This window comes from Melanerpes formicivorus, unplaced genomic scaffold (assembly GCF_026170545.1).
Source record: "Melanerpes formicivorus ecotype bairdi unplaced genomic scaffold, bMelFor1.0.p_v2 SCAF_243, whole genome shotgun sequence".
Classification (NCBI taxonomy): Eukaryota; Metazoa; Chordata; class Aves; order Piciformes; family Picidae; genus Melanerpes; species Melanerpes formicivorus.
The window spans coordinates 182,633-200,092 of record NW_027142595.1 but is presented as its reverse complement, the minus strand read 5'-3'; the positions used below and the strand labels follow the sequence as shown (position 1 = coordinate 200,092).

The 17,460-nt window shown below is 49.3% G+C and overlaps 1 protein-coding gene across 1 annotated transcript in view; it reads right to left on the bottom strand.

The window, feature by feature from the left end:
- Positions 1-3,569, bottom strand: part of LOC137458438 (olfactory receptor 14A16-like) — a 33,968-nt gene extending 30,399 nt beyond the window's left edge. Inside the window, exon 1 of the mRNA XM_068169910.1 lies at positions 2,679-3,569. Coding sequence (XP_068026011.1) covers positions 2,679-3,569 — 891 coding nt within the window. The remainder of the gene's footprint in view (positions 1-2,678) is intronic.
- Positions 3,570-17,460: the final 13,891 nt, after the last annotated feature.

Genomic DNA, 17,460 nt, shown 5'->3' with positions numbered 1-17,460 from the left:
GCAGTGCCAAAAGCTTTTGGAAAGTCTAGGTGGACAATACCCACAGCCTTGCCCTCATCCAACAGTCACTCATCCTGTCAGAGAAAGAGATAGGTGGGTCAGGCAGGACCTGCCCTTCATTAACCCATGATGACTGGGCCTGATCCCCTGCTTGTCCTCTCCAGGACATGTAATGGTGCTGGAGATGCTCTGCTCCATGCCCTGCCCTGCTACCCAGCTCACACTGCCAGCTCTATAGTTTCCTGGATCTTCCTCTCTTCCTTTCTTGGAGCTGGGTGTCACATTCGCTGCTCTCCACTACCCTGGAACCTCCCCAGTGAGCCAGGACTCCAGGTCAATAATGGATAGTGGCTTGGCAACAGAGATGTTCAAGTCCCTTCCTCTGTTGGACTCTCTCTAGCAGATCTCTGTCTCTCCTGACCTGGGCAGCCCCAGACTGCAGGGATCCAGTTTGGACAGGAAGGGCCCAGTCTGTACTGGGAGAGGATTAGGTTTTCAGAGTGTACTGGGACAAGGCCCAGTGTTACTGGGAGAGACCATGGGGTCAGCTCTTACAGGGAGGTGTCCAAGACTTTACTAGGAGGCATCAGGGGCCAATCACAGAATGGTCTGAGTTGGAAGGGACCTCCAAAAGTCATCCAGTCCAATCCCCTGCAGACATAATGGGTCATCCTCAACTAGATCAGGTTGCCCACAGCCCTGTTGGCCTCACCTTGAATATCTGGAGGGATGGGGCCTCAACCACCTCCCCGGGCAACCTGTTCCAGTGTTCCACTACCCTCACTGTGCAGACTTGTTCCTCACATTCAATCTCAATCTGCTCTGCTCTAGTTTGAAGCCATTGCCCCGGTCCTGTCCCTGCAGGCCTTTGCAAACAGTCTCTCTCCATCCAGTATACTTCAGACATTGGAAAGAAGCTACTAGGTCTCCCCAGAGCCTTCTCTTCTCCAGTTTGATCAACCCCAGCTCCTTCAGCCTGTCCTCATAGCAGAGCTGCCCCAAGTCCCTGATAATTTCTGTGTCACTCCTCTGGACCTGCTCCATCAGCTCCATGTCCTTCCTGTGTTGAGACTTCATAGGTGGATGCAGTACTCCAGGGGAGGTCTCAACAGAGCATCATAAAGTGGCAGGATCCTCTCTCTCTATCTCTGGCCATGCTGCTTTGAATGCAGCCCAGGCTGCCCTTGGCCTTCTGTGCTGCAAGCTCACACTGCCTGCTCCTGGCCAGCTTCACCATCACCACCACCCCAAAGTACTTTTCCTCATTGCTGCTTTCTATCTCCTCCTCCCCCAGCCTGTATTGATAGTGGGGACTGTTCCAGCCCAGCTGCAGGACCCTGCTCTTGCTCTTGTTGAACCTCATGAGGGTCACCTGGGTACCACCTCTCCAGCTTGTCCAAGTGCCTCTGGATGCCATCCTGTCCCTCTGGCATCTCAACAGCACCACTCAGCTTGGTGCCATCTGCACACTTGCTGATGGTGTCTCCATCCCTCTGTCTATAGCACTGACAAAAATATGAAACAGCAAAGGATGGGATGAGTGGAATCAGTTTGTACTGGGACAGGCATGGGGTGGAACTTGGTGATGTTAATGGTACCCAGTTTGAACTGGGAGATGTCCCAGACTGGACTCCGATGTGATTAGGGTATGGAGTTGTGACTGTGACAGGGTCCAGCCTGTACTGGAAGTGATGAGAGGATTAAGGTTTTACTGAGATGAGGCCCAAAGTAAATTTGGAGGGATTAAAGGGATCCTGTTTGGACTGGGACAGAGCCCAGACTGTACTGGGAGGTCATGAGGGTGTGCAGTTTGTACTGGGATGGATGCATTCAGTACTGGGAAGGGAGCCAGGGTATAGATTCTGTGCTGGGATGGGACCCAGACTTTAGAGGAAGAAGAAAATATGAGCTAGCTTGTATTGGGACGAGGCCACATCTATAGTGGGAGGGGTTAAAGGAACCATGTTTGGGCTGAGTCTATACTGGAAGAGGGTCAGGGTATCCAGTTTGGACTCTGAGTAGGTGCAGTGTGTAATGGGAGGGGGTTGGGGTATGAAGGCATGAGGAGACCTCCTGTTCTGATGGCAGTGCTGCTCTGGAGCACAGCTCTGTACCAGGAGCAGCCCTGGCCTGCCCCTACCTGCAGTCCCAGCACTGCCACACAGCAGCACAGTGCCCAAGCTGCCAGAGCACTTAGGCCTTGCCCCAGCACAGAGGCTCAGCAGGAGAGGGTGGAAGGGCAGAAAGAGCAGCTGAGAAGAGCCCAAGCTCTGGGGCTCGCTGGCACTGCTGCTGTGCTGGGACTCTGCCCCTGCACCTCTGCACACAGGCACTGCCCTGCAGCTCCACAGAAGCCTTGGAGGAAGCAACTCAGACAAGCAACTCAAGAGGAAGGAAAACAGAGAAGCAGGGTACTTTATTGTTGAACACCCAGGGAGCACAGCTCCTCATGTCTGCAGCCTCTGTGTCACAGCACAGAGGACAACACTGAACTAGAAATGGTCTGAAGAAAGACATTTGTGTGGGAACAACATTCTCACAAGGGGAACACCACCAGCAGCAGCCACAACTCGGGCAGCCAGGCTGGGACTGCACTGAATAACATCAGAACTGCTCTGCAAGAGAAGACAAAGAGTTTATTGCTTCTGAAAGTATCCAGGGATCAGTTGGCTGAGGGCAGCCTTGAGCTCCTGGTTCCTCAGGCTGTAGATGAGAGGGTTCACTGCTGGAGGCACCACTGAGTACAGAACTGACACCACCAGGTCCAGGTATGGGGAGGAGATGGAGGAAGGCTTCAGGTTTGCAATGAAGCCAGTGCTGATACACACGGAGACCACAGCCAGGTGAGGGAGGCAGGTGAAAAAGGCTTTGTGGTGTCCCTGCTGAGAGGGGATCCTCAGCACTGCCCTGAAGATCTGCACATAGGACACCACAAGGAACATGAAACAGCCAAATGCTAAGGACAAACCAAGCACTAGAAGCCAAAGTTCCCTGAAGTAGGATGTTGAGCAGGAGAGCTTGAGAATCTGGGGGATTTCACAGAAGAACTGGTCCACAGCATTGCCCTGGCAGAGGGGCAAGGAAAATGTATTTGCTGTGTGCAGCAGAGCATAGAGAAATCCACAGGCCCAGGCAGCTGCAGCGATGTGGACACAAACTCTGCTGCCCAGAAGGGTCTCATAGTGCAGGGGTCTGCAGATGGCAACATAGCGATCGTAGGACATGGTGGTGAGGAGATAAATCTCTGCTGAAATGAAAAAGGGAAAGAGAAAGACCTGGGCAGCACATCCTGCATAAGAGATGTCCCTGGTGTCCCTCAGGGAATTGGCCATGGATTTTGGCACAGTGGTAGAGATGCATCCCAGGTCAGTGAGGGCGAGGTTGAGGAGGAAGAAGTACATGGGGGTGTGGAGGTGGTGGTCCCAGGCTATGGTGGTGATGATGAGGCCATTGCCCAGCAGGGCAGCCAGGTAGATGGCCAGGAAGAGGCAGAAGTGCAGGAGCTGCAGCTGCCTTGTGCCTGGGAATGGCAGGAGGAGGAAGTGGGTGATGGAGCTGCTGTTGGCCATCTGCTGCCTCTGGCCATGGAGACCTGTCCAAGGAGGGAAAGGAAGTGACAAGTTAGGGCACACTTCTCTCAGCCTCATCGTAACCTCCCTTCCTGAGCTGCATGAAGAGTGGATCAGCTCAGTCCCATCACTACCAACCCATGGCAGAGTTCATTACAGCTTCACATGCAGCTGGGACCCAGAATTGCCATGAAGATTCCTTTGGAGTCAGAACAGAAAGTGACCAACAGCCCAATCCCTGAGAACAAGAGTCCCATTATAGTGGGTTGAAATTTCCCCCCAGCATTATCTTTGCCAGAGCAGCTCAGTCAGAAGCAAATGAAGCTTTATGGACAAGCAAGAGCTACACTCTACCATGGAATGCAATGAACAGGTACAAAACATCCAGGAGTGACAATATTAGACAGGGATTTACAATTAGCAAATGACATGACACCCCTCTGGTCATAGACCAGGGCACCTGTTCCACTGCCCCTATCCCCTATCCCCCTGTTCCAAGAGAGAAAAGAGGAGTGAAGAGAGAAAAAAAGCAGTGGGTTAGACTTAGCCAAGGCCAGCCAAAGCAGGTGATCTCTCCCCAGCGAAGCAAAACAGCTGAGTTCAGAAGAGAAGAGAGAGAATTGTTATGGTACAGCTCCTCTGGTTCCAGATATTTATCCAATGAATTTGTTTAGAATAATCTTTTCTTTTTCTTTTCACACCCAAGAGTGATCTATTTATTTTGTTTCTACTTTTCTGCTCAAATCTGTAACTGAATTTTAAAGGCATTGCCTAAAACCACCACACCCATGGAGAGGTGGAGAAACAGGGACCAGGCCTGCAGTGCTGCAGAGACACTGAAGGGAAGAGAGAAAAGCAGAGGGGCTGGGGGTGAAGCCTTCTCCTTACCCAGCTCTGCTCACTGCTGCTCACAGGCTGGAACTGAAGGGCTTTCATTCTCCTTCTGTGTGCACACTCCAGGAGCCTTCAGCTGAGTGTCAGCTGCTGAGATGAAGATGCCTCCAGGAGCTACAGCTGCAGTGTCCTGCACCCACAGCCTCACTGTATCAGTGACTGCAGTGTCTTCTCCTCCAGTGAGTTCTCAGTCACCCTCCCAGTCCTGGCCACCTTGAAGCTCTCTCTGCCTTCCTCATGTCCCTGAGATCCTCTGGCAGTGTTCTCAGCCCTGCTGTGCAGTTCTGCTCCTGGCCAGAACTGTCTCCTGAAGTACTGCCTGCTTGCCAGCAGTTCCTTCCAGCCCAGGAGTCCAGCCCAATAGGGCAGCAAATGACGAGCCCAAGGTGTTTTAATGACTCTTCTGGTGGCTTTTGGTGCCCTGTAAACCCCAGGGACTGAGAGGAAGCTGATGAAACCTCTCCAGAAGTCAAAGTCAGATTCAAACTCTGAAGTTTCTTCTACTCTTAATGGGTCCCAGTGAAGCATACTGGGAAAGGGTCCCCAGGGTCTGGTTAGAGCAGGGCAGAGTGGATGCAAGGGAAGCATCACAGGAGGCACTGAAGCATCTCCAGGCTGTGGTGAGAGCAGAGAACTGAGGCAGTGCTGACAGGTCAGGACAAGCAGCTAAAGGTGGCTCCGCTCCTGAGGAAACTTGGAGGGGTTTCATTGATCCAAAGGGCCAAGCCCTGACCCCCAGTCCCTGGCAAGGCAGATCCTGTCCCTCACCTGTGGGTCAGGGCTATGATTCACCCTGTGAAATCATTTTTATCAGATGCTTTGTGCAATAAAATCCTCTCCAATTAGCTGCAGAAACCTTGGCAATAATTAGAGCTTCAGCAGTATTTAATGAGCCCCATGGAGTATTTGGGGCTGATTACATCATCCTCAGGTACTGCCAGGAGACTCTGCCAAGGTACTGCCAAGAAGCCTCTCAAGAAGTCCAAGGCAGAAGAAAACTCCAAAGTACCTTGAAGCATTGATTGGCCTCACTGAGGCTTGTTACTGACAAAGGCTCCCCAGGGACTCGTTAGAGCAGCTCGTTAGAGGCCAGGATTGCAGGGAGACAAAGGCAAAGTACAGGGCAGAAAAGTATGCCTTTGTTCTATGAAGCATAAAGCCAAACCCTGACCACTGCCCTTGGACTAGAAGAACCTCAAAGCCTCAAAGCCAAGTTTCTCCTCACAGGCCTTGGTGGCAGAGGCAACTGCCAGAGCCAAGTGGACAAAGACCTTGGTCCTGTTTGGCCTCTCAGGCTTGCCAGAGCCCTTGGCCATCCCCACTGCAGCCTCTCCTACACTGTCCCATGCCTTTAACTCTTTCTCTTCAGGCTGCTGACACCAATCTTGCTTCCCCAGCCAGCTCTCCCCCTGCCATTTCCATCCCTTCCCTGAGCTGTCTCAGCTCTCCCTGCTATTTCCCAACACCTCTGGATGGCCTCATGCATAGCAGCTCTGCGCTTTGAGGGACATTTCTTTGGCCTCATCTCCACTCTCAACCTTCCAAGCTGCACTTTCTGAAGGTTTTGATCTCTTTCCACTCTCCAGAAGATCTCCATCCTCTCTGAAACCACCTTTCAGCCATGTGCACACTGCTCTGTCAGTGCCCTGAGCCTCCATTCAGCAGGCTGAAGCAGCCAAGCACTCAGCCTCTCCATAGAGATGTCAATCCCCATCCTGGAAAATCTCCTCTGCAGCCTCCCCAGTTCCTGGCTTCCCCTTTGGACTTCTGAACTCTGCACCCAGATACCAGGAATCCAGATGTGGCCACAGCAGTGTTGAGTCTGGGAGAGGACAATTCCTGTGTCTGGCCACTTTTCTCCTGCCACAATCCATCTGCAGTTGGCCTTCTTCCCTGTGTGCAGGGTTTGTTCCATCCCAGGACATTTGGAATAGGGAGAAGAACCTCAGTAAACTCTTGCTCAGTATTGCTCTATGAAATGCAGACAGGCCTTAGGCCTGGTCATTGAAATGGGAGCTTAGGAGAATACAGAGGCTTAGGGCCTGCTCTTGAAGGTGACCTTTGCCCCAGCTCTTCCCAGAGAGGTCCTTGCTGTCCCCTGTTCTGCTCCCTCAAGCAGACCAGCACTCACACATGCCCTGCACTCTAACAGCCATGCAAACAAAGGGGAACAAGCTCAGGGTTATTGCTCCAACCAACTTCTTGAGACTGAAGCCCAAGGCAGGAATCCACAACCATAGCCAGGCCTAGAGCTCTGAGAAGCCCCAGGTGGTGTCTTCCTTCTGCACTTCATGCAGCATCTGCTTGGTTCCCATATCTCACTGATCACAGAATGGGCTGGGCTGGAAGGGACCTCCAAAGTTTATCTTATCCAGCCTTCCCAGTGACATCCTGTGGTGGGTGGAAGGGCAAGGCTGAGAAGCCTCTTCCCTTCCCCCTTGTAAAGTAAAAGGGAAAAAAAATTGAAGGGAAAGGAAAAAAAACTCGCAAGCTGAATTAGCAAAGCAGTGGAGCTATATTTACAAAGCGATGTAGGGTTTGCAGGGGATTATTTACAAATTTACAATATCTACAATATATACAAAGATATACAACAGAGTAACACAGAAATGAGAGTGACCCCCCTCTGGACAGAGGGGGTTCCCCACCTCCGCTCTCCCCTCTCTCCCCCCTTTCCCCAGAGTGGGATAGGAAGAGAGAGAAAAGAGAGGAAAGAAAAAAAAATGTTAGAAGCAGTTTGTGTTAATTGGAAAAGAGTTAATACAGGCCTGTTATCTGTTTTTCTCTCAAGGCCGGAGCCTTGGCAGAAAGCCCAGGACAGAAAGCTGTTGCCTGAAGAAGAGGCGGAAGCAAGACTGACTGAGAAGTGCTGGAAATGTCCAGTATAGTCCCAGCTCAGAAGTGCTTCCTCCCACTCGTCCAATGAAATTAGTTTAGACTATTCCTTCCGTTTACCAACTTCCGTCCACCATATTCCCTTTCTTAAGGGGGCAACGTCAACCGGCCACAATCCACCCCTTCTAAACAATTTCATTGGCTGTTCATACTGTCCATCCAATCCAAAATGATATTTACAGTTCGTGAGTAAAGTTCATAGTCCATTCCGGCTATGCTCAGATGTAGATGATTCAAAAGTCCAAGAAAATCAGAAAATGAGAAAAATGGAAAACAGTTCATTTCTTCACTGATGAAGCGAAGAAAAGGGAAACAGGGATTCTCAGGGTCTCTTAGTTGACTCAGGGCTCTCAGGGATCTCAGGGTTCGTGCACCGCAGATTCCTCGTTGATTCTTCCTTTGGACGCGATGTAGCTATACAACAGTTTGAAATTAACCTCTTTCAGCTAAAGTTAAATTTCTTTGTGGAATACACTGAATTTCACCATTCTCTTGCATTACCCAATAAGTGTGACCTGGACCTTCAGCTGAAACCACCCCTCGGACAGGTTTAGCCTCTCCTGAGGGTGAAAATACCCAAACAGTTTTACCTAACAGATTCTTTTCTCTAACAACAGGAACTCTATCACCCTCTACTTTCCGTAGCAAATCTGAATGTGCAGGTCCAGCTCGGTTCACTGAACCTCTACTATTTACCAGCCAGGTTGCTTGTGCTAAATGTTTCTCCCAGTTTTTCAAAGATCCACCTCCCATGGCTTTGAGAGTGGTCTTCAACAAACCATTGTAGCGTTCAATCTTCCCTGAAGCTGGTGCATAGTAGGGAATGTGGAATATCCACTCAATACCGTGCTCTTTTGCCCAGTTCTTTACAAGGTTGTTCTTGAAATGAGTTCCGTTGTCTGACTCAATCCTCTCCGGAGTTCCGTGTCTCCACAGGATCTGTCTCTCCAGACCAAGAATGGTGTTGCGTGCAGTTGCATGTGGAACTGGATAAGTTTCCAACCATCCAGTGTTTGCCTCTACCATAGTAAGCACATATTGCTTACCAGAACGAGAACGTGGTAGAGTGATGTAGTCAATCTGCCAAGCTTCACCATACTTGTACTTGGACCATCTGTCACCATACCACAAGGGCTTAAGTCGTTTTGCCTGCTTAATAGCAGCACAAATGTCACAGTCATGGATGACTTGTGTGATAGCATCCATGGAAATGTCTATGGATCTGTCACGAGCCCATTGGTATGTTGCATCTCTGCCTTGATGTCCTGACGAATCGTGAGCCCACCGAGCTAAGAATATCTCACCTCGGTGTTTCCAGTCAAGATCAAGATTAGAGTCCACGTCTACTTGAGAAACTCTTGCAGCTAGATCTGCCTGGTGGTTGTGTTGCTGTTCCTCAGTAGCTTTGCTCTTAGGAATGTGAGCATCGATGTGTCTCACTTTCACTGGAATTCTCTCGATTCGATCAGCAATGTCCTGCCATAGGTTGGCTGCCCAAATGGGTTTTCCTTTCCTCTGCCAACCACTCTTCTTCCAGTTCTTTAGCCAACCCCATAGAGCATTGGCTACCATCCATGAGTCGGTGTAGAGATAAAGCTTTGGCCATCTCTCACGTTCAGCTACGTCGAGAGCTAGCTGGACAGCTTTTACCTCTGCGAACTGACTGGATTCTCCTTCTCCATCTTTCGCCTCTGCAACTCGGCGTGTTGGACTCCACACTGCAGACTTCCACCTTCGCTTGTTTCCAACAAGACGACAGGAACCGTCTGTGAACAAAGCATATTTCTTTTCATCATCAGAAAGGTCATTATAAGGAGGAGCTTCCTCAGCACGAGTTACTTTCTCTTCTGGAGGTTTAGCACAGTTGATGCCTTCAGGCCAACTTGAGATCACCTCCACTAGACCAGGTCTTTCAAGATTTCCCATTCGAGCTCTCTGTGTTATCAGAGCCATCCACTTAGACCAGGTTGAGTCTGTGGCATGATGTGGTGTGGATCCTTTGCCTTTGAACATCCAATTCAAAACTGGTAATCTGGGAGCTAGAAGAAGTTGTGATTCAGTTCCAATCACTTCAGAAGATGCTTTTACTCCTTCATAGGCAGCTAAGATTTCTTTCTCTGTTGGAGTATAGTTAGCCTCTGAACCTCTGTAACCTCGACTCCAGAAACCAAGAGGTCGTCCACGTGTCTCACCTGGAGCTTTTTGCCACAAGCACCAGGTTGGACCATTGTCACTTGCAGCCGTGTACAAAATGTTCTTAATGTCTGGACCATCTCGGACAGGTCCCAGACCCATTGCTTGAATCACCTCTTGTTTTATCTGGTCAAAGGCTGCTTGTTGTTCAGGTCCCCAGTGGAAATGGTTTCTCTTTCGAGTCACATCATACAGAGGTTTCACAATCTGACTGTATCCAGGAATGTGCAGTCTCCAAAATCCCACTATCCCCAAGAAACGTAGGGTCTCTTGCTTGTTTGTGGGACTTGCCATGGTAGAGACTCTATTTACCACATCCACTGGAATGTGTCGGCGTCCATCCTGCCACTTCACTCCCAGAAATTGAATCTCTGTGGTAGGTCCTTTCACCTTGTCTCGTTTGATGGCAAAACCTGCATTCAGAAGAATGTCAATGATTTTGTTACCTTTCTTGAAGACTTCCTCAGCAGTTTTACCCCAGACGATGATGTCATCGATGAACTGGATGTGTTCTGGAGCACCGCCTTTCTCCAGAGCATCGTGGATCACTGCATGACAGATGCTTGAGCTGTGGATCCAGCCCATTGGCAGCCTGTTGAAAGTGTACTGGATTCCTCTCCAGGTGAAAGCAAACTGAGGCCTGCATTCCTCTGCTATGGGAATAGAGAAAAATGCATTAGCAATGTCTATGGTAGCATACCATTTGGCCTCTTTGGATTCCAGCTCATACTGTAGCTCCATCATGTCTGGTACTGCTGCACTCATAGGTGGTGTTACTTCATTCAGGGCTCGATAGTCTACCGTCAGACGCCAGTCTCCATTCTGCTTCCGCACAGGCCACACTGGACTGTTGAAAGGTGAATGAGTTTTGCTGATGACTTTCTGACTTTCCAACTGACGAATCAGATTCTGAATGGGCAACAAAGAGTCACGGTTGGTTCTGTATTGTCTGTGATGCACAGTCTGAGAAGCAACCGGCAATTTAATGTCCTGTATCTTATGTTGTCCCACAACTGCAGATTCATCAGAAAGTTCAGGTCTGGCAGATAGCTTCAATTTTTGTCCATCAATTTCTATTGAAGCTACTCCAAAAGCCCATTTGTAACCTCTAGGGTCCTTGAAACGCCCTTCTCTCAAAAAATCAATTCCCAAAATACAAGGTGCGTCAGGTCCGGTCACAACTGTATGCTTCCTCCATTGTTTACCAGTTAAACTTATATTAACCTCTACCTTACTTAACTCTTGAGATCCACCAGTGACTCCCAGAATAGTTATAGACTCTGATCCCTGATAATTTGATGGTATTATGGTGCACTGAGCTCCTGTGTCAACCAAGGCCCTGTACTTCCGAAATTGTGAAGTGCCAGGCCACTGGATGTACACATCCCAATAGATTCTATTATCTCTGTTATCCCTCTCCTCCCCCTGGCGGGAGGCAGGGCACCCCTAGTTATGGGGAACATGCGCACATGTGCATTGCACATATTGTGCAGGGTTATAACTTTGCATGTTATAATTGGAGCCACTGTTGGAGCTACTAGGGTTGTTCTGGGGAACTGTGGAAGTAACAGCTACCCTTCTGGTATTGCTACCTTGGGTTCTGCCACTTTGCAATTCCCTCAGTCTCCTGAAAAGATTAGAAGTTGGTTGGCCATCCCAGCGGTTCATGTTCTCACCAAACTGATCACGCAGAGTTATCCAAATAGTTCTACGTGATTGCCTTGGTGGTCTGTTTTGGAATGACCTATTTTGGAATGTCCTGTTTTGGAATGACCTCCTTGGAGGACGTGTATTCCTCACAGATGAAACTTGTACCCACCTGGAGGGAGAATTGAAATTATCCCTTTGTGCCAATTGGGATATGGAATTTCTAAATTCATCTTTTAACTCTCTCATGCAATTCTCAATTTTTCCAGACAGAGTTTCAATGGCTGAAACCAAAGAACCACGTGTCATGCTATCCTCCAATTGTCTCATTTGATCACTGAATTGGCCAACCGTGGGGGAAGCTCCACCATAACTTCTTGACACAATTCTGCTTGCCAGAATGTTTGCATAATTAGAAGGAGCAAGTTTGATGATCTTTTTAGCAAGACCAATACCCACAGGAATGTCATCAGGATTCAGAGTTTCATGTTCACCATAGAGTAGCTCTCTAACAGCAAATTCTCTCAAGCGCTTAATTCCCTCATCTATGGTAGTCCAGGGTTTAGGATTCCATGGAAGGTCATCTCGGGAAGGGTATCTCAGGGCAACCGCTATTAAAAGGCGTATCCACAGATTAACCTTACCGAGAGCTTCGCCTAGATGTCTATCTATTCCATTGTCCCTTGAGAGAGTTCCTAACTGAGCTGCTGACTTGTCTCCAACTGTTAGAGCTGAAGCACCTGTATCATAACACCTACTAAGCCAAGCTAGAACTGGCTCCTTATCTGCCCTGGTGAAATCTTTACGGACATTTCTCAATTCTTCCCGTGGTGACGAACAGTCCGTAATATCATCTTCATCTTCATCTCCCTGGATTCTTTGCCCATAAAATCCTGCTGTCATTCTCCTAAGGATCTCTTTAAGCTGAGAACCACCTTTGCCAGCTGCTTTCCTGGCTTCATCTCTATCCTGCTTTGATCTCACTAGGTTAGCAAGATCTTTAAAACAAACCTTCTCTTCCTCCTGAGCAGGATCTTTTAGAGTAGAGGGCCCCTCACCAGGATCAGTCTCCACCTCTTCTTCTCCATCTTGGGCCTTTCCACTTCTAGTCTTTAAAGGAGCCACCTTAACTGGAGCTGTGTTTGAATTTACAGCCACCTTAATGGAAGCTGACAGGTCCTGAGATAAATCAGCTGCTGGGGCAGTGACTTCCGGTCCCACTGAGGGAGTGGGTGGAAGTGACGTTGCTCCATTACTGGCTGACGGAGAAGAAGAAGAAGAAGGAGTAGGAGAAGGAGTAGGCGCCATGTTGATACCAGCCGATGCCCTTGGCTGCTTGCTAGAATCAGCAAAGTCATTTAGAGCTGCTTTACCAATTAACTTTTTAGCCTTCTTTTTAACTGACACTGGTTCTCCACAGTCCTCGTCACTAGATGACTCTGGGACTGACCGAGAGCCACGGCGTTTTCTTTTTGATCTAGTTTTAATAACAAAACAAGCCCTGGACACCTTTCTCTCTCGCCGTAAAGAAACCAGCAGATACACATTAATTATCACTGAAAGCAGGATTATACACATGAAATAAATCACCTTTGGATCCCAGGCATCACCTAAAGTTACTGTCTCCTCAGGCGGAATCTTAAAACTCTTTATCTCAATTGGGAGAGTGGTGGAGGTAACATTCCTGTATCTCACTGGCCATAATAAATTAATACATTTTCCATACCATAATTTAACTCTATACATAACCCACATATAAATTGTCCGCACCAAATATTTACCCAGGTAATCCAAAATCAAACCCAAACAATATCTGTAAACCAGAGCCCCAAAAATTGAAAAGAATAATCGCTCCACAAACCACAATACCTTCATGTTTGCTAATTCAGCTAGAAAACACTAAATCAATCAAATAATAAACTGAACTAATTATCTGCCGCACGTTGGGTACGCCAATAAAAAAAAAAAATGTGGTGGGTGGAAGGGCAAGGCTGAGAAGCCTCTTCCCTTCCCCCTTGTAAAGTAAAAGGGAAAAAAAATTGAAGGGAAAGGAAAAAAAACTCGCAAGCTGAATTAGCAAAGCAGTGGAGCTATATTTACAAAGCGATGTAGGGTTTGCAGGGGATTATTTACAAATTTACAATATCTACAATATATACAAAGATATACAACAGAGTAACACAGAAATGAGAGTGACCCCCCTCTGGACAGAGGGGGTTCCCCACCTCCGCTCTCCCCTCTCTCCCCCCTTTCCCCAGAGTGGGATAGGAAGAGAGAGAAAAGAGAGGAAAGAAAAAAAAATGTTAGAAGCAGTTTGTGTTAATTGGAAAAGAGTTAATACAGGCCTGTTATCTGTTTTTCTCTCAAGGCCGGAGCCTTGGCAGAAAGCCCAGGACAGAAAGCTGTTGCCTGAAGAAGAGGCGGAAGCAAGACTGACTGAGAAGTGCTGGAAATGTCCAGTATAGTCCCAGCTCAGAAGTGCTTCCTCCCACTCGTCCAATGAAATTAGTTTAGACTATTCCTTCCGTTTACCAACTTCCGTCCACCATATTCCCTTTCTTAAGGGGGCAACGTCAACCGGCCACACATCCTCAACTAGATCAGGTTGCCCAGAGCACTGTCAAGCCTCACCTTCAATATCTCCAGGGATAGGATCACAACTACCTCCCTGGGCAACCTGTTCCGGTATTCCACTACCCTCATGGTGCAGAATTTGTGCTGGCTCCTCCTTCCTGCACAATCCTGCTTTGTTCCCATCTCTCACCCATGTCTATGGATGTCCTTCCTCTCTGATCCATGGAAACACAGCAGCTTGTGTTCAGTGCTGTGCCCACTCCTCCTTCTGAGGAAAAGACCATGCCTGGAGCCATTCCCTCCTGAGCAGCTATTTCTGCAACCAGTTTCACTCCTCCCTGGGAAGCTGATCCTGTACCTGCAGTCCTATTCCAGAGGACTGGAAGAGCAGAGATCTTCACCATGGCCTTTTCTGGTTGACTTTTTTCCAAAGCAAGTGTGGTGGTTTGAGCCTTAACTGAGAGCCTTAACCAGGCCCCTCAGCAGAGACCACCTCTCGGGTTGGTTTGCCTTCACCAGCAGCAGGGGAAACCCACACCGACTTCCCCAGCAGGTTCTTCTCAGCAATCACAGCAACTCCATCTCCATCCTCTGTTTGCAGCAGGTCGGACTGGGCAGGACCAGCTCGGTTCACAGATCCTCTGCTGTTCACTAACCAAGTGGCTTGAGCTAGGTGTCTTTCCCATTTCCTAAAGGTCCCATGGCTTTTAGGGTGGTCCTTAGCAAGCCAGTATAGCTCTCGACCTTCCCTGCAGCTGGTGCATGGTATGGGATGTGGTAAATCCACTCAACCCCATGTTCCTTTGCCCAATCCCTTAGGAGATGGTTCTTGAAGTGGCTTCCATTGTCCCATTCAATCCTCCTGGGGATGCTGTGTCTCCACAGGACAAGTCTCTCTAGGCCCAGGATGGTGTTGCAGGCAGTGGCATGAGGTGCTGGGTAGGTTTCCAGCCACCCTGTACTTTCCTCCACCATGGTCAGTAGGTGATGTTTGCTGCTGTGAGACCGAGGAAGGGTGATGTAGTCGATCTGCCAGGCCTCTCCATATTTATATTTCGACCCATACCACAGAGGCTTCATGCACTTGGCCTGCTTGATGGCAGCACAGATGTCACAGTCATGGATGACCTGTGAGATGGCCTCCATGGAGATGTCCACTGATCTGTCCCCAGCCCACCGGGATGTGGCATCTCTCCCTTGGTGGCCAGAAGTGTCATGGGCCCAGCAAGCTAAGAACAGCTCACCCTTGTGTTCCCAGTCCAAGTCTATTTGGGAGATTTTAGCAGCCAGATCTGCTTGGTGGTTGTGCTTGTGCTCCTCTGTAGCTCTGCTCTTGGGGATGTGTGCAGCCATGTGCCGTGCCTTTGTTGGCAGCCTGTCCAGGTGGGCAGCGATGTCTTGCCACAGGTCAGCGGCCCAAACAGGCTTCCCTTTTCTCTGCCTCTCGTTCCTCCTCCATTCCTTCAGCCACCCCCACAAGGCATTGGCTACCATCCAGGAGTCAGTGTAGAGGTACAGCACTGGCCAGTTCTCTCGTTCTGCTATATCCAGGGCCAGCTGGACAGCTTTTACCTCTGTGTACTGACTGGATTCGCCTTCTCCATCCCTTGCTTCTGCCACTTGCCTTGTTGAGCTCCAGACAGCTGCCTTCCATCTCCGCTTGCTTCCTACAAGCCAGCAGGACCCATCTGTAAATAGAGCATAGCCCTTCTCGTTGTCAGGGAGATCATTGTATGGGGGAGCCTCCTCAGCACAGCTCACTGTCTGGCCTGGTGGCATTCCCAAGTCAGCACCCTCTGGCCTGTTGGGGATAACTTCCACTGTGCCAGGGCATTTGAAGCTCCCTATCTGAGCTCGCTGAGTTATCAGGGCCATCCACTTGCTCCAGGTGGCATCTGTGGCATGATGTGGGGCTGATCCTCTCCCTTAGAACATCCAGGTCAGGACTGGAAACCTTGGAGCTAGAAATAGAGGTGACTCAGTCCCAATGACCTCAGAGGCAGCCTGGACACCCTCATAGGCAGCTAGGATTTCCTTCTCTGTCATGCTGTAGTTGGCCTCACAGCCTTTTTAGCCCTTCCTCCAGAAACCTAGGGGCCTGCCCCTTGTTTCAGCAGCAACCTTCTGCCACAAGCTCCACATAGGACCATTCTCACCGGTCGCAGTGTACAGCATGGACCACCTCTCGTTTTACCTGATCAAATGCCACCTGCTGCTCAGGTCCCTACACAAAATCATTTTTCTTCCTTGTTACATGGAAGAGAGGTTTCACAATTTGACTGTACCTGGGAATGTGCATTTTCCAGAAGCCCACAAGCCCCAAAAAGGACTGTGTCTCTTTCTTGTTCCTGGGTTGCACCATAGTGGCTACCCTGTTCACCATCTCCTGAGGGATGTGGCGACAGCCATCCTGCCATTGAACACCCAGGAACTGGATCTCCCTAGTAGGCCCTTGGACCTTGCTTCTCTTGATGGCCAAGCCAGCCTCTAGCAGGATGTCGATTATCCTCTTACCCTTCTGGTAAACTTCCTCTGCTGTCTCACCCCATACAATGATGTCATTAATTAACTGCAGATGCTCAGGGGCTCCACCTTTCTCTAAGGCAGTCTGGATCACCTCATGGCAGATGGTTGAGCTATGGACCCAGCCCTGAGGCAACTCATTCCATTGGTACTGTCCTCCCCTCCAGGTGAAAGTAAACTGTGGCCTGCATTCTTCTGCAATGGGGATGGAGAAAAAGGCATTAGCAATGTCACTTGTGGCATACCACTTGGCCCCCTTCAATTCCAGCTCATACTGGAGCTCCAGCATGTCTGGCATGGCAGCGCTGATTGGAGGAGTCACTTCATTCAGGCCCCAGTAGTCCACGGTCAGTCTCCATTCCCCATTTGCCTTCCACACTGGCCATATCGGGCTGTTGAAGGGTGAGTGAGCCTTGCTGATCACCTTCTGGCTCTCCAGTTGTTGAATCAGTTGGTGTATGGGGTGCAGAGAGTCCCTGTTGGTCCTGGATTGCCTGCGATGTACTATGCCAGAGGCAAGAGGGAACTTCAAATCCTGCACCTTATGGCTGCCCACTACGGAGGGGTCATCCGACAGCTTGGGCATGGTGGACAGCTGTTCTTTGCCTGTAGTCTCTACAGCTGCCACCCCAAATGCCTACTTGTGCCCCTTAGGTTCCTTGAAGCATCCCTCCCACAGAAGGTCAATGCCAAGAAACAAGGTGCATCTGGACAAGTCACTAGGTTGTGCTTTCCCCATTGTGATGATTTAAGCCTTAACTGGGAGTTAAGAGCTCAGATGGGGAAAAGGCTGAGAATCTCTCCCCCACTCCCCCCTCCTCCCTCCCAACAGAGAGGGAAAAAAAAAAGGAAGAAGCACATTCACCAAACAATAATTTGGAGTTGGTTTGGAAGTAGAGAGGTGAAGAGTTTTCTTTAAACAATAGATATATAACAATAAGAGGTAAGGTTTACAAGGGCAAGGAACAAGGATGGATGGAAGGGGGACAAAAAAGAATAATACAAAACCAGTCTCTCTCTGAAGAGGCACAGAGGCAGCAGGGAGAAGGATCAGACCTGACCAGGTGGTGGAGGAGCTGGAAAGCAGCCACAGTAGCTCTCATCCAGGGAAGGCAGGAGCCAAAAAGGAGAGCTAACAGCTGCAATGTCCTGCTTTTCATGCCCT